At 44.1% G+C, this 17,598-nt stretch overlaps 3 protein-coding genes across 4 annotated transcripts in view; 1 reads left to right on the top strand and 2 right to left on the bottom strand.

Annotated features, from left to right (window-relative positions):
- Window positions 1-17,598, bottom strand: part of LOC125426419 (zinc finger protein 551-like) — a 146,624-nt gene that overhangs the window by 120,793 nt on the left and 8,233 nt on the right. The window lies entirely within an intron of this gene.
- The window catches only part of LOC125427067 (zinc finger protein 75D-like), a 33,242-nt gene that overhangs the window by 10,929 nt on the left and 4,715 nt on the right, over window positions 1-17,598 (top strand). For both annotated transcript variants that reach the window (XM_048486068.1, XM_048486067.1), the window contains exon 6: window positions 2,208-2,300. In XM_048486068.1, coding sequence (XP_048342025.1) covers window positions 2,208-2,300 — 93 coding nt within the window. The remainder of the gene's footprint in view (window positions 1-2,207; window positions 2,301-17,598) is intronic.
- Window positions 13,664-16,282, bottom strand: LOC125427070 (gastrula zinc finger protein XlCGF17.1-like; the record flags this gene model as incomplete). The annotated part of the gene is made up of 3 exons (XM_048486071.1): window positions 13,664-13,849; window positions 15,008-15,076; window positions 15,553-16,282. Coding segments are annotated over 3 exons (909 nt in total), but the record flags the coding sequence as incomplete, so codon positions are not given.

Below are 17,598 nucleotides of genomic sequence, written 5' to 3'. Positions count from 1 at the left end.
GAAGCTGAAAGGGAAAATTAAGAGAGTCAAAAATGTCTAAGGTGCTTGGAGGTTATTTAAAAACACAGTCTTAAAAGCTCAGCTGGAATGTGTTCCGCAGGTTAGGAAAGGCAGCGCCCAGTCCAAAAGAAAGCCACCATGGTTAACAAGGGAGGTTGAGGAAATTATTAGGAAAAAAAAGATGTCTTTTAGAAAATGGAAGTCCAACTTAACTGATGAAGAATATGAGAGAGAACACAAATGGTGGCAAAAGAGAAGCAAGTTAGCTGTAAGGGAGGCAAAAAAGGATTATGAGGAACGCATGGCTGCGAACATCAAGACTAGCAACAAACAGTTCTTCAAGTACATCAAAAGCAGGAAGCCAGCTAGGTAAGCGGTAGGCCCATTAGATGATGAAGGAACAAAAGGTGTGCTAAAAGATGACAGGGAGATTGCAGAGAAGCTGAATGAATTCTTTGCATCTGTCTTCACCCAAGAGGAGGTGAGGAAAATTCCTGCACCTGAACCAAGCTTCTTAGGAGGTGAATCTGAGGAACTAGCGAAGTTAGTGGTAGACAAGGAAGAAGTTCTGACAGCCATTGATAAACTAAATGCTACCAAATCCCCTGGCCCAGATTGCATTCATCCAAGAGTTCTTAAAGAGCTCAAGCATGAAATTGCTGATGTTCTCACATTAATATGCAACTTATTCCTGAAATCAGGCTCCATCCCTGAAGACTGGAAGATGGCCAATGTCACACCAATCTTTAAGAAAGGATCTAGGGGGGACCCGGGAAATTACAGGCCAGTCAGTTTGACATCTGTTCCTGGCAAATTAGTAGAATCTATCATTAAAGACAAAATTATAAAACATGTAGAAAAGCAAGACCTGCTGAGAAAGAGTCAGCATGGCTTTTGCAGAGGCAAATCCTGTCTTACAAACTTACTAGAGTTCTTTGAGGGTGTAAACAGGCATGTGGATAAGGGGGAACCAGTGGACATTGTCTACTTGGATTTCCAAAAGGCTTTTGACAAAGTTCCTCACCAGAGACTGTTGAGAAAACTCAGCAATGAAGGAATAAGAGGGGAAGTCCTCCTATGGATTAAAAACTGGTTGAGGAACAGGAAACAAAGGGTGGGTATAAATGGGAAGTTCTCACAATGGAGAGATGTAGGGAGTGTTGTCCCCCAAGGATCCGTTTTGGGTCCAGTGCTCTTTAACTTATTCATAAATGACCTGGAAGTAGGGGTGGGTAGCGTGGTGGCCAAGTTTGCAGATGATACCAAATTATGTCGGGTGGTAAGAACCACAAAGGATTGTGAAGAGCTCCAAGTGGACCTTGATAAATTAGGTGAGTGGGCTAAGAAATGGCAAATGCTGTTCAATGTAGCTAAATGTAAAGTGATGCACATAGGGGCAAATAATCCAAACTTCACATACACGCTACAGGGGTCAGTGCTATCAGTCACAGACCAGGAAAGGGATTTGGGCGTCTTAGTTGATAGTTCCATGGGAATGTCAACTCAATGCATGGCAGCTGTGAAAAAGGCAAACTCTATGCTGGGGATAATTAGGAAAGGAGTTGATAATAAAACTGCAAGGATTGTCATGCCCTTATATAAAGCAGTGGTGCGACCGCACTTGGAGTATTGTGTTCAGTTCTGGTTGCCACATCTCAAAAAGGATATCGAAGAGATAGAAAAAGTGCAGAGAAGGGCAACGAGGATGATTGAAGGATTGGAGCACCTTCCTTATGAGGAGAGGCTGCAGCGTTTGGGACTCTTTAGTTTGGAGAAGAGACGTCTGAGGGGGGATATGATTGAAGTCTATAAAATTATGCATGGGGTAGAAAATGTTGACAGAGAGAAATTTTTCTCTCTTTCTCACAATACTAGAACCAGGGGGCATTCATTGAAAATGCTGGGGGGAAGAATTAGGACTAATAAAAGGAAACACTTATTCACGCAATGTGTGATTGGTGTTTGGAATATGCTGCCACAGGAGGTGGTGATGGCCACTAACCTGGATAGCTTTAAAAAGGGCTTATGTTCTTATGTTCTTATGATTTGTAAGCTACTTTGAGGCTCATTAGGGTTGAGAAAGATTCCTTGCTCATTTGTGAGGAAAGAAGTTCTGATAAAGGAAACATTCGCCCATTAATGAGCAGTCCCTGTTGGTTAGGTTGGCTTCTTGCCTAGTGCTGATTAGACATTTTTCTTTCTTCCAGCAGAACAAGTAGAGGAACTTGATAAAGGATTCCAGGGATTCTCTGTGGAAAAAGACAAGGATCAAGATTCCAAAGGAAAGTCTGAAGATGGAGGTAGGCCACAGTCTCAGAATAGAAGCCATGCACACCAGAGAAGGGATAAACCCATTCTGTCCCAAGGAGGAGGTTTTTGTGAAGTCCCAGTCCAAGAAACAAGATCCACCACAAGAGAAAAAAATGAGGGCATCCATGTTAACCAGAGAATCCTCGCCAAGCAAAATGAACATGAAAATGAGACCTTTAGAAAGTCCTTCAGTAAGAATATTAGTCTTATTTCTGAGAGGCAGATTCCATCTGGAGAGAAACTATACGATTACATGAAGTACGGAAAGACCTTCAGTCAGAAATCAGCCCTTTCTTCACATCTAAGAATTCACGCAGGAGAGGAAGCGTATAAATTGTTAGTTTTCAAACCAAGCCATTCTGATGCAACAGGTTTTCATGTCCTTTTAAATTGTATATTAGTGTACACTTTAATGTATAGCAGCAAAAAAGCCGCTGAAGTGCTTTGTCTGTGGTGGAACTTTAAGGAAAGATCAGATTTCCTTATGTGGGTGCTAACAGGATCTCTCTTTTTATTCCAGCAAGAGATGAGCAGTGGTCTGAGGGCAATGAGCAAGTACACGAGCTATTGCCAGAGAAAGAGAAGAATGGAGATTTGAAAGGAAAGTTCTGGAATCAAGGTAAACCAGAAAAGCAGACAGGAAGTCACATAGCTGAGAAACGGGATGAATCCATTCCTGATCAAGGACGGGATTGCCATGAAGTAATCCACACAGTAGAGGAAACATATAAGTGCTTGGAGTGTAGAATGGTTTTCTCAGATCACAGCCCGTATGAAATCCATTTGCAAACGCACAGTGGAAAGAAGACACATCAATGTTTGGAGTGTGACATGACTTTCCTTAGCAGACCAAAGCTCCTGAGGCATCAAAGAACACATGAAAGAGAGAAACTTTATAGTTCCTCCGAGCATGGCAAGAGCTTGTCACAAAAATCAGATTTTTTTCAACACCAAAGGACTCGTTCAGGAAAGAAGGCATTAATCTGTTTAGAGAAGAAAAGGACCTTTTCTGGTAGAAGAAAGAGTAATGGGCATATTCCAAAACACAGTATAATGAGAGCACAAAAATGCTTTCAGTGCGGAAAGTTATTCAACTGCAGATCAAAGCTTCTTGTCCACCAAAGAACCCACACAGGAGACAAACCTTTTGAATGCCCAGAGTGTGGAAAGAGATTCAGTTGGAGTAGCCATCTTAAACAGCATCAAAGAACTCACACAAATGAGAGACCGTTTGAATGCCCAGAGTGTGGAAAGAGATTCAGTCATAATAGCAGTCTTCAACGGCATCAAAGAACTCACAGAAATGAGAAACCTTTTGAATGCCCAGAGTGTGGAAAGAGATTCAATCACAGGAACATTCTTCGAAATCATCAAAGAACTCACACAAATGAGAGACCTTTTGAATGCCCAGAGTGTGGAAAGAGATTCAGTCGGAGTAGCTATCTTCAACAACATCAAAGAACTCACACAGGGGAGAAACCTTTTGAATGTTCAGTGTGTGGAAAGAGATTCAGTTGGAGTAGCCATCTTAAACAGCATCAAAGAACTCACACAAATGAGAGACCTTTTGAATGCTCAGATTGTGGAAAGAGATTCAATCATAGTGTCAGTCTTCAAAAGCATCAAAGAACTCATACAAATGAGAGACCTTTTGAATGCCCAGAGTGTGGAAAGAGATTCAATCGCAGGAACATTCTTCGAAATCATCAAAGAACTCACACAAATGAGAGACCTTTTGAATGCTCAGAGTGTGGAAAGAGTTTCAAACACAGTAGCACTCTTCATAATCATCAAAGAACTCACACAAATGAAAGACCTTTTGAATGCTCAGACTGTGGAAAGAGATTCAGTCAGAGTAGCCATCTTCGACGACATCAAAGAACTCATACAGGGGAGAAACCTTTTGAATGCTCAGTGTGTAGAAAGAGATTCAGTCAAAGTGGTAGTCTTCAAGAGCATCAAAGAACTCACACAAACGAGAGGCCTTTTGAATGCTCAGTGTGTAGAAAGAGATTCAGTCGAAGTGGTAGTCTTCAAGAGCATCAAAGAACTCACACAAAGGAGAGGCCTTTTGAATGCCCAGAGTGTGGAAAGAGATTCAGTCTAAATGGCGGTCTTCGAAAACATAAAAGAACTCACACAAATTAGAGACCTTTTGAATGCCCAGAGTGTGGAAAGAGATTCAATGAAAGTGGCAGTCGTCAACGGCATCAAAGAACTCATACAAATGAGAGACCGTTCGAATGCCCAGAGTGTGGAAAGAGATTCAGTCAGAGCAGTCTCCAACGGCATAAAACGACTCACACAAAAGTAAGACTTTTTGAATGATCTGAGAGTGAAAAGAAATTCAGTCAGAGTGGTGCTCTTCAACAACATCAACGAACACAGGGGAAAACCCTTATATTTGCTTGGAATGTGGAAAGATATTCAGTCAGAGGGGCACACAACATCAAAATATCCACACAAGGGAGAAACCTTTTGAGTGCTCAGAATATGGAAAGAGATTTAGCCAGTCTATCAATCTGGCCCGACACCTAAGAACCAGACAGAGGAAAAACCTTTTCGAGTGCTCAGTGTAAGGCTCCTAACTCCTCCTCAGCTGAGGCACCCCAATTTGATCCTCTATCTTCTCCTGTTTTTTTTAATTTCTGAAGTAGAATGTGCATATCTCTGGGATAGATATGAGCGAGCCCATCGGTCTGCCATGGGCAGAGAACATTCCATCACAGAGGCCTCTCCCCCAGTTCCATGGCCTGTGAACAGCGATACATCTACTTCAAGAGTATTTCATCAAACCAAAACAAGATCATTTCCAGTTAACGGGCAATCACCTCTGAGCCATCAAAGCAGCCTTCACATCTGATCAACTCCGGCACATCCGATCAATTCAGGCACACTGGGTGCTGTGAAAATCTCCCCACACGAGAATGTCAGGTTGTCACGTTCAACTCTTTCCACTGAATTTTGAGGGCAGTTACATCAGGCTGCTCAGTTGAACTCAACTTTGATTTTTTCAATCAGTCATGATCTTGGGACAGTCTGGTCCCGTGTCAAACAATGGGGTTTTCCCTATTGAAGGGAAATCAGGTACGTGGAAGCTCTTTGCAGGAAAACCTCCCGCACTCGCAATCAATCTTTCTCCGTCTCTCTCCCTGGTTGGAATTCTGCTCCATGGACTCTCAACAATTCTCACCTTCTCACTCAACTTGGAACAAATAATACTGTACTCTCTCTTTATCCTTGCCCCCCTTCTTAGTTTTTGCAGGTACACCTACTAGGACTTAGGGAATTAGCTGTCACGTGCTTAGTGTAGATTCTCTAGTATTTCACTTCTTTCATTCTGTTTTGCATTAAAATTAAATAAAATTAAAAGTTTGATCACTTCACCTTTTTTTGTAATCTTATTCTTGGATACCCCTACTGAGATCTACCCTGAGATTCATAGACTAGAAGAACTGGAGTTTGAAATGTGGATTTTGAATCTAAGATTTAAAAGTTCTTAGGGTAACTGACATTTTTGTTATGTGCATTTTGGTGCATGTACGTCTGGTGAAAAGCACATCTATGGATTGAAGTCTGGCACAGTTTCCGGACAGGGGAATACACAAAGCATAGAGTAACATACTGACCTGTCAGTAGCACCACATCATTTGGAAGGAATTGTGGGGGGAAGGAATAATTCAGTTATAAAATTAAATAAATTGCAAGGTATCATTAGACCTGGGTGTCTTAAACTATGGGCTGAGACCTGAAAATGAACCACAGTTCTCACAGATGGCGGGTATCCAGCCATGGACTTCCAGAAAGAATGAACGAAACATACTGTGGGAAGGAGGCTAAAAGGCAGACAGGCAGAAAGACTTTGGGAAGGATGGAATAGAAAGAGACAAAAAGAGAGAGGGAAAGACAGAAAAAACGGAAGGCAGACTCCTCAGGAAGAGGCAAGCAACAGCTGCGCACCTCTGCAAAATGCCCTTCCTGTTTCTGGTTGGGAGAGTCCCCAACCCCTCCCCTCATAAGAACATAAGAACTAGCCTGCTGGATCAGACCAGAGTCCATCTAGTCCAGCATTCTGCTACTCGCAGTGGCCCACCAGGTGCCTTTGGGAGCTCACATGCGGGATGTGAAAGCAAGGGCCTTCTGCTGCTGCTGCTCCTGAGCACCTGGTCTGCTAAGGCATTTGCATTCTCAGATTCAAGGAGGATTAAGATTGGTAGCCATAGATTGACTTCTCCTCCATAAATCTGTCCAAGCCCTTTTTAAAGCTATCCAGGTTAGTGGCCATCACCACCTCCTGTGGCAGCATATTCCAAACACCTATCACACGTTGCGTGAAGAAGTGTTTCCTTTTACTAGTCCTAATTCTTCCCCCAAGCATTTTCAATGAATGCCCCCTGGTTCTAGTATTGTGAGAAAGAGAGAAAAATTTCTCTCTGTCAACATTTTCTACCCCATGCATAATTTTATAGACTTCAATCATATCCCCCCTCAGACGTCTCCTCTCCAAACTAAAGAGTCCCAAACGCTGCAGCCTCTCCTCATAAGGAAGGTGCTCCAGTCCCTCAATCATCCTCGTTGCCCTTCTCTGCACTTTTTCTATCTCTTCGATATCCTTTTTGAGATGTGGCAACCAGAACTGAACACAGTACTCCAAGTGCAGTCGCACCACTGCTTTATATAAGGGCATGACAATCCTTGCAGTTTTATTATCAACTCCTTCCCTCTGACTTGAGCCACCTCACCTGGAAGACGGAGGAACCCCTGACTGGTTTCCTCCAATAAGAAAGAAGCTGTGGAGGGGGACACACCCACTTGCCTCCCTGGCTAAGCAGTTGGAGAGTGTGGGATAACAGGGTTGGACTAGGATCTGGGAGACCCACTTTCGAATCCCCACTTTGCAATAGAAATCTACTCGTGAACTTAAACCAATCTCAGGGTTGATGTTTCAAGATGAAAACGAAGAAGGGCAATATGTTATAAGCTGCTTTAGGTCTCCACTGGGCGGAAAAGTGGTATATAAACTAAATTTCATATTCTAGAACTATGAATAGTCCTTGTAGCGCACCCCCCCCCCCCACACACACACATAAAGATAATGGTTTTGAAAGAGTTTGTAGCGTGTCATGTTCTCCAATGGCATCAGATAATAGCACTCCTTTCAACAGGATGGGGTGGGGGATTTTAATAATGTAAACATTCGAAAAAAATTCAGTGTTGGAAAAGGAGGAACTGACATTGAGATGCCGCAAGTCTCTTAAACTTGGACATTACAGGAGCTTGGGGCTTCTGTGGTCCCCTTGTAACCATAGGGACAGATAATAATTATTTCTGTTTTTAATATAGTTTTGATAGATGTATAATTTTAGTAGAATTTAGATTTTATTCTCTGTTAAAGTGTTCCTTCCTGCTGTAAAATGCATAACTCTCTGAAACCATTGTCCAAGTCACAAGCTTGCTGAAACAAAACAATTAGATTATGCTAAAGGTGGACCCAGAGAAACAGGATGCAGACTGTTAATGATTCAGTCAAACCTCTTTTTGCATTTTGACATAGAAGAAGAAGAAGAAGAAGAAGAAGAAGAAGAAGAAGAAGAAGAAGAAGAAGAAGAAGAAGAAGAAGAAGAAGAAGAAGAAGAAGAAGAAGAAGAAGAAGAAGAAGAAGAAGAAGAAGAAGAAGAAGAAGAAGAAGAAGAAGAAGAGTTTGGATTTATATCCCCCCTTTCTCTCCTGCAGGAGACTCAAAGGGGCTGACAATCTCCTTGCCCTTCCCCCCTCACAACAAACACCCTGTGAAGTAGGTGGGGCTGAAAGAGCTCCAAGAAGCTGTGACTAGCCCAAGGTCACCCAGCTGGCGTGTGTGGGAGTATATAGGCTAATCTGAATTCCCCAGATAAGCCTCCACAGCTCAGGCGGCAGAGCTGGGAATCAAACCCAGTTCCTCCAGATTAGATACCTGAGCTCTTAACCTCCTACGCCACTGCTGCTCCAAGTAATTGGAGCCCCAAGTAATTGTCACACAGACCCAGGATGCATAAGAGCCAGCAGGCAAACATCTGCGTTATCACAGGGACAACTATCCGGAGGTGCTTCCTCACCAAAGATAAAACCTGGATGTCTCGGAAGAAGAGGCTTAATGGACCTTGGTGGCCCTGTATTGTTATTGTATAATTCCACCTATGATGGCGAACCTTTTTGAGACCGAGTGCCCAAACTGCAACCCAAAACCCACTTATTTATTGCAAAGTGCCAACACGGCAATTTAACCTGAATACTGAGGTTTTAGTTTAGACAAAACGGTTGGCTTCGAGGAGCGCGTTACTCAGGAGTAAGCTTGGTGGTTGTCGGTGGCTTTGCTTTGAAGCAACCGTGCAATTCTTCGAACAGGTGAATCACAACCCTAGGAGGGTTTACTCAGAAGCAAGCCCCATTGCCAGCAACCGAGTGTACTCCCAGGTAAAGGATCGTGCTTTAGTTCTTCGCATGAAAATTAGTGGGGTTTAACAGCGCTTAACAGGGTTACCTACACTGCTTCCGCAAAACTAGGTCTTAGGTTTAATGCTAATAATCGAGCCCAGCGGCCCAGGCCAGCCTAGATGCGTATGGGGGTGGGGGTGACTGTTTGCGCGTGCCAACAGAGAGGGCTCTGAGTGCCACTTCTGGCACCCATGCCATAGGTTCGCCACCACTGACCTATGATGTAACCTCTAAAATTTACTATAAGAAGTCTGTATTTTTCTGTGTTCAGGGTGCTCTTGCCCGGCTTGGCTTTGAGCTCTGTGTGCATTGCGCCCGTGTGCCAGCAAGCTACTGACTTCACTTTCTACCGAACGAAACTCTGTTGGACCGCATTAAAACTTTGTTTTTATTTTCCAATTTGAACTTTGTGTCTGTCATCATTTTTCATGAAGAAAATCCTGCCTTCTGACCGGGCCAGGTTTGCTGCCGCCCAGTTATTATTTTGGTTCGGCACTATCAGTTGTTACCCCGGCAGCGGTAACGCCCACATAGTTGTGTATTGCATGATTCCAGTGGCAAATTCCTTCCTAAAGTGCAGTATGCAGTCACATCTGGACGCAGCCTTAGTGGGCAGGAAGAGGCACTCTTGACATGCTTTAAAAAACTTAGATAAAGATGTGTAGCCGTTACCCACCCCCTCCCATCCACATAACTGGCCACTAGTTTATTTCAGTTCGACTAATGGATGAACTATTGGGAAAATACTGGCTTCCAGTAGAGTTCCGGATCATCTTCAAGGTGCTGGTGTTGACCTTTAAGGCCTTTAAGGCCTGGGACCATCGTATCTTCGAGACCGCATCACCCCATATGTCCCTGTACGGCCTCTTCGATCAGTCGAGGCCAATCTACTAGTGGTTCCCGGCTCCTCGGTGATGCGGCTGGCCTCCACGTGGGCCAGGGCCTTTACGGCTCTGGCCCCGGCCTGGTGGAACGCTCTCCCTCCGACTGTCCAGGCCCTGCAGGACCTTGGTGAGTTCCGCAGGGCCTGTAAGACGGAGTTGTTCCGCCGGGCCTTTGGAGGAACCGGCCGCTGATGGTGCCCCCCCTTCCTTTGGCCCCTGACATCTGGGCCGTCTGTCATCCAATGGGACTCGCCATCCCTCCCTTTTGGGGAGAGGACTTTGAAAATAGAATGCTGGACGCCACTCATATTTTTACTAGTATTTATTACATATTTATTAGAGTTAGTTTTCACTGTTTTTATCGCTGCTTTTAAAGGTTTTAGCTATCCTATATTGTATTATATCTACACGTTGTACACCGCCCGGAGCCCCTCCGGGATAGGGCGGTATAAAAGTCTAAGAATTAAATAAATAACTAATAAATAACTAATAAATAACAAATAAATAACAAATACATACATACATACATACATACATACATACATACATACATACATACATACATACATACATACATACATACATACATACATACATACATACATACATAAGGGCCACTGGTTCATTTCAAGTTCTGTTTCTTGTGTGTGTGTCTGATGGGGATGTGTGTGTATTTTATGCCCTCTTTTCCAATTTGTCATTAATATATAATTTGATGGGTTGCAACGATCAATGAGAGCTTTCAGTCCCGCTTCCCATTTCAGTTGATCTGTGGTGAAACTCAGACCAGAACATTCATATTAAACATACTAGCACCAAAGCCTATTTTAATTTAAAATGAAATGGCCTCCAGACTCGGGGGGGTGGGGGAGGGCGGGCAGGGGATCTCCAGCTTTTCCCTCACCCCCCCCCCCAAGAATGCGCTCCAGCCCCAGTCAGACTTTCCCAAACCTTCTGCATCAATCGGGTCCTGCTTTGTGTTTGGGTTGGGCAGAGAGGGTTGGTGGAGATTGGGGATGTGGGTGTGTAACGAACTAGTTAGGTCCAGGCAAAAGCAACCTTTATGAGTTCTTTACTGAGCTGGCATTCTTAGTCGGAAACAAGCGATGCGAGAACTGAAGCCCAGATCTCGATCAAAAGCTTTTACAGGGTATCAAACAGGCTCCCACCAAAAGAGTATAAACAAGGCAGGATTTCCCACAGACTAGCAAGCAAGTAAAACATAACCAAAACAGCGAAATTCCCCTTCCCAGGCATTAAGCCAAGAACCTCCGGCAGGAACCTCTTAAGGTCGGAAAACACACACTCACCACAACCTTACATTGTACCAGGTCCAGGGAGAAAACAGCTTGTCATGGCTGCCCTGCCTGGCTGCGTCGTCTTTGGAGCAAGGGAATATAGAGGCGGTTTCCATGATTCAGTGGGAAAGTGGCCTGTTGGCGCTATTTGTTGTTCGAGGCAGGCCAGGCATGGTGTTTGGGGCAGGAGGAGGGCAGAAGGGACCAACTTCCACACAGGGTCCAGTTCCATACAGGGAAACTGAGACCTGTGCAGTGATTGGCTAGAGCACAGGTGTCAAACTCGCGGCCCTCCAGATGTTATGGACTACAGTTCCCATCATCCCCTGCCAGCATCATGTTGGCAGGGGATTATGGGAACTGTAGTCCATAACATCTGGAGGGCCGCGAGTTTGACACCTATGGGCTAGAGCAGGGGTAGGGAACCTGCGGCTCTCCAGATGTTCAGGAACTACAATTCCCATCAGCCCCTGTCAGCATGGCCAATTGGCCATGCAGGAAGGGGCTGATGGGAATTGTAGTTCCTGAACATCTGGAGAGCTGCAGGTTCTCTACCCCTGGGCTAGAGTTTTTAAACCGCATACTTTCTATTTACTATGTGTGAAAGAGGTCAGCTGAGCAAACCCTGAGGTGTGATTCTTTTTTTTTTTTACAAATCCCTGCCTCCAGCTATCAGATGGACATTAAATGGATGCTATTCCCTGTTTCTATTCCAATGCTGCCTGACGGGGAATTATTCCCTATGTGGTGGAACTGGCAGTCAGGGGCAAGTCTCTGGCAGGTCCCCTCCCCCAATTCTAAAATATTTCTCACGAAGTGGGATTTATATCAATACATTTGTCCATCCTCTGTATGCTGTTTGCTAGTAATAAGATAACACACAGAAGGAGACTCATAGAAGGTTAATGATGAAGCATATTCTATCCCAGGGGTAGGGAACATAAGCATAAGCATAAGCATTTTATTGTCATTGTGCACGCACAACGAAATTTACAGCAGCATTCCTCGATGCACACAATTTCAGACTCATACATTATCATCCTCCACCCATCCCTACACAGCCCCAAATACATCAATATGAAGCAGCGGAGTTTAGCATAGCCACAGCTCCTGCGGCTCGAGAGCCACATGCGGCTCTTCTGCCCTTGCACTGTGGCTCCACAAGCCGAGCCGCCGGCCCCATCCTTGCCCACCCTGCAGGCAACAGGGCGGGCGCACCAACTGCCCATGGTCGGCTGGGCCGCGCTGCGGGCTTCCCCTCTCGCCCGCCCCGTTGGAGCGGGGCGGGCGTTTTCCCGGCGGCCGGCAAGGCCGAGCCGCCGGCTTCATCCTTGCCCGCCCTGCAGGCAGCAGGGCGGGCGCATCCATGCGCTTCTCAGAATGAGCGGAGTAAAAGGTAAAAAAAAACCCTATATATATATATAGTGTTATCTTTATTTTAAATGTCAAAAATTATTTGCAGCTCCAAGTGTTTTCTTTTCCCGTGGAAAACGGGAATAACAAACACGGAAAGTCAAAGCAATAGACATCAACAGAACAGAAAACTGCAACGATAGACTCCTTCCCTGTTCTCTCTTTATAAAAAACCATTCTCTTCACTGCCCAGTTATAAGCAGGAGGTGCAAAGTATACATTCGTGTGTGTCCAAATACAAAACTGCAGCACACTGTTTCAAAGTTTGAGGCTACCCCTTTTTTCCTCTGAGGGTGGCGTGGTGTAGTGGGGAAGAGCAGGTGGTTTCTAATCTGGGGATGGAAAGTAGGATTGAAAGCGTTCATTGATTGTTGCAATCCATCAAATTATACATTAATGATAAGCTGGAAAAGAGGGTGTAAAAGACACAGACATCCCTGTCAGACACACACACACACACGTAACAGAACTTGAAACGAACCAGTGGCCCTTATTTTCCCAATAGTTCATTCATTAGTCGAACTGAAATAAGCCACAATACCCTCCAAATTATGCTGTGCTACTGACGAGTCAATATGTTACTCTATGCTTTGTGTATCCCCCAGTCAGGAAACTCATACCTCAATCCACAGGTGTGTTTTTCACCAGATGTACATGCACCGAAATGCACACAACAAAAATGTCAGTTACCCTAAGAACTTTTAAATCTTCGATTCAAAATCCAAATTTCAAACTCCAGTTCTTCTAATCTATGAATGCCAGGGTAGACATAATATTTATGTGACACTATGCTCTCTTTGACGTAGAGGGCAACAACCACTCCCTATACGTCCTGTCCTACCCTTTCTGTACAGCCTGTAACCTGGGATAACACCATCCCACTGGTTCTCCTCATTCCACCATGTCTCTGTGATGCCCACTATATCAATGTCCTCCTTTAAAACGCTGTACTCCAGCTCCCCCATTTTAGATCGAAGGCTCCTACTATTAGCATAGAGACACCTGTATACCCTGTCTCTGACCCTCACCTGGGATTTATGTGCTTTGCTCTCTAGCCCTTTGCAGACACTATCACTTATCAAATGCACATTGCTATGTTCCACGTTTGTATGTGGTTGATTTAGAAAAACCTTCTTCTCTGTCTGCATCCCCATAGATACTGTATTCCAAACCAAAGCCACCTCAGCTCCTGTCGGCTTTCCCCCCGGGATCAGTTTAAAAGCTGTTCTGCCACCTTTTTAATGTTGAGCGCCAGCAGCCTGGTTCCTCTTTGGTTAAGATGAAGCCCATCCCTTCTGTACAGATCTGTCTTGTCCCAAAAGGTTCCCCAGTTCCTGACAAATCAGATGTGAAGGCTGCTTTAATGGCAAAGAGGTGAATACCTGTTAACTGGAAATGATCTTGTTTTGGTTTGATGAAATACTCTTGAAGTAGATGTATCGCTGTTCACAGGCCATGGAACTGGGGGAGAGGTATATAAAAGCCCTGGTGACCTCCTGCCTCTGTCATGCCCCCACAGAAGCCTTTATTTTCATTACTAAGTATCAGTTACCCCTATAGCTAGCATGGTTTAGTCCTCTGTATAGTCTTCTAGGGGAGGGAATTTTAGTTAGCCCCTGTCCCTTTAAGAAGTTTCCCAAGAGGCAGTCTTTCTTTATTCCCCAGTAATCCCCCTGTTCAGTTAGTCAGTTCAGTTCACGGTACCTAGGGAGTCAGGAGGCAGCAGCATTTTGTCCCATCAAAGGTTTATGGAGAGCAAAAAGTGAAGGTTAACAGAGAATAGTCTCCATAGAAAAGTCTCAAGGAACTTAAAGAAGTGGACTTTCTTGGAAGCAGTCAAAGAAAGAACAAAGTCTACACAGCTCCAAGTTTGTTCCAATCAAGCAAATACTTTATTTTAGACAGACCCTGGAAGGAATTAAGGTCTCCATTCTTCTAAATATTAAATCATTTATTGAACTGTTAAACCTAGCTTGTGACTCTCACACTCTGGCCCCTTCCACACACGCAAAATAATGCATTTTCAAACCACTTTCACAACTGTTTGCAAGTGGATTTTGCTATTCCGCACAGCTTTAAAGAGCACTGAAAGCAGTTTGAAAGTGCATTATTCTGCATGTGCCTCTGTTCTGGTCGAGCACAGAGCACCGGAAACAGTTTTGCTTGGGGGACAGAACAGCCTCTGTGATCGAACATTCTCTGCTCATGGCAGGCAGATGGGCTTTCTCATATCTATCCCAAAGATATGCACATTCTACTTCAGAATTTCAATTGGGTGCCCTTAAAAAAATCAGAAGATGGGAAATCAAATTGGGGTGCCTCAACTGAGGAAGAGACAGGGGCATTACACTGAGCACTTGAAAAGGTTGTTCCTCTGTCTGAGTTCTTAGGTGTCGGGCCAGATTGCTAGAATGGCTAAATCTCATTCCATATTCTGAGCACTCAAAAGGTTTCTCCCCTGTGTGGATCTTTTGATGCTGTTGAACAGTGCCCCTCCGACTGAATCTTTCCACATTCCAAGCAAATGTAAGGGTTCTCGCCTGTGTCCTTTGATGTTGTTGAAATGCACCACTCTGACTGAATTTCTTTTCACTCTCAGATCATTCTGAGTGACATTTATGTGTGTCATTTTATGCCATTGAAGACCGCCACTCTGACTGAATTTCTTTCCACACTCTGGGCATTCAAAAGGTCTCTGTGTGAGTTCTTTGATGCTCTTGATGTCTACCACTTTGACTGAATCTCTTTCCACACAGTGTGCATTCAAAAGGTTTCTCCCTGTGCGAGTTCTTTGGTGGTGTTGAAAAGTGCTACTTTAATTGAATCCCTTTCCACACACTGAGCATTCAAATGGTCTCTCATTTGTGTGAGTTCCTTGATGTTTTTGAAGAGTGTTCCTGTCAGTGAATCTCTGTCCACACTCTGAGCATTCAAAAGGTGTGAGTTCTTTGATGGTGTGAGTTCTTTGATGGTGTCAAACTCACATTTGTGAGTTCACAAACTCACATTTGTGTGAGTTCTTTGATGGTGCCGAAGAGCGCCATTAAGTCTGAATGTCTTTCCGCACTCTGAGCATTCAAAAGGTCTCTCATTTGTGTGAATTCTTTGATGCTGTTGAAGAGTGGATTTAAGTCTGAATGTCTTTCCACACTCTGGGCATTCAAAAGGTCTCTCATTTGTGTGAGTTCTTTGATGCTGTTGAAGATTGCTAGTCTGATTAAATCTCTTTCCACACTCTGGGCATTCAAAAGGTCTCTCATTTGTGTGAGTTCTTTTATGCTTTCTCAGACTGCCATTTAGACTGAATTTCTTTCCACACTCTGGGCACTCAAAAGGCCTCTCCTTTGTGTGAGTTCTTTGATGCTCTTGAAGACTACAACTTTGACTGAATCTCTTTCCACACACTGAGCATTCAAAAGGTTTCTCCCCTGTGTGAGTTCTTTGATGTCGTTGAAGATGGCTACTTTGACGGAATCTCTTTCCACAGTCTGAGCATTCAAAAGGTCTTTCATTTGTGTGAGTTCTTTGATGATATCGAAAAGAGTCACTGTGATTGAATCTCTTTCCACACTCTGGACATTCAAAAGGTCTCTCATTTGTGTGAGTTCTTTCATGCTTTCGAAGATTGCCACTATAATTGAATCTCTTTCCACATTCTAAGCATTCAAAAGGTTTCTCCCCCGTGTGAGTTCTTTGATGTCGTTGAAGATGGCTACTCTGATTGAATCTCTTTCCACAGTCTGAGCATTCAAATGGTCTCTCATTTGTGTGAGTTCTTTGATGATATCGAAGAGAGTTACTGTGATTGAATCTCTTTCCACACTCTGGGCATTCAAAAGGTTTCTCCCCTGTGTGAGTTCTTTGATGCTTTTGAAGATTGCTTCTCTGACTGAATCTCTTTTCACACTCTGAGCATTCAAAAGGTTTGTCTCCTGTGTGGGTTATTTGGTGCACAAGGAGCTTTGATCTGCAGCTGAAGAACTTTCCGCACTGAAAGCATTTTTGTGCTCCTCACATTATGCTGTGTTTTGGAATATGTACATTTACCCTTCTCTCCTACTCATTGGTGAAAAGGTCCTTTTCCTCCTTCTAAGCAGATTAATGTCTGCTTCTTTCCCTGAACAACTCCTTTGGTGTTGAAAAAAATCTGATTTTTGTGACAAGCTCTTGCCATACTCTGAGGAACTATAAGGTTTCTCTCTTTCCTGTGTTCTTTGATGCCTCAGGAGCTGTGGTCTGCTAAGGAAAGTCATGTCACACTCCAAACATTGATGTGTCTTCTTTCCACTGTGTGTTTGCAAATGGATTTCATACTGACTGTGATCTGAGAAGTTCATTCTACACTCCAAGCAGTTATATGTTTCCTCAACTGTGTAGATTACTTCATGGCAATCCAGTCTTTGGCCTGGAATGGATTTGTCCCTCTTCTTAGGCATGTGACTTCCTGTCTGCTTTTCTGGTTTGTCCCGATTCCTGAAGTTTCCTTTCAAATGTCCATTCTTTTCTTTCTCTGGCAATAGCTCATGCACTTGCTCATTGCCCTCAGACCACTGCTCATCTGTTGCTGGAATAAAAAGAGGGATCCTGTTAGCACCAACATAAGGAAATCTGATCTTTCCTTAAAGTTCCATCCAAAGACAAAACACTTCAGTGGCTTTTTTGATGCTGTACATTAAAGTAAATTATCAGAACTTCTTTCCTCACAACTGAGCTGCTGGTCACACCTTATCCCACCGGACAAAACGGCAAGGAATCCTTCCTCGACCAGTCACATTTGACTTGCCACACAACTCTTTTCAATCTGTTATGGAGGATGAAAGAGGACAAGTAGAAGAGAAGATTTTTATACCCCATTTTTCTCAACCCTAATGAGCCTCAAAGTAGCTTACAAATCATATTCCTTTCCCTCCCCACAACAGGCAGCTTCTGAGATAGGTGGGGCTGAGAGAGTTTTGAGAGAACTGGGACTGGGCCAAGCCCACCCAGCTCACATGAAGAAGGCAGGAATTAGACCCTTTTCTCCACTCTCAGACCACAGTCAGAGGGCATCACCTTAATCCCATATGGAGGATAAGTGTTTTCTTATGGTTGTCCACTGAGAAATTAGGACGTGGCTCCTTTCAGAGTTTTCCTGAGGGCCTCGGAGTCCCCCATTGGCCTCTGGCCAGGACACAGTCTCTGGCTTGGGTGATGGACATAACAGTCTCTGGCTTGGGTGA

The sequence above is a fragment of the Sphaerodactylus townsendi genome, linkage group LG02, assembly GCF_021028975.2.
Source record: "Sphaerodactylus townsendi isolate TG3544 linkage group LG02, MPM_Stown_v2.3, whole genome shotgun sequence".
Lineage (NCBI taxonomy): Eukaryota > Metazoa > Chordata > Lepidosauria > Squamata > Sphaerodactylidae > Sphaerodactylus > Sphaerodactylus townsendi.
The sequence above is the reverse complement of the archived record's forward strand: the minus strand, read 5'-3'. Positions and strand labels throughout refer to the sequence as shown.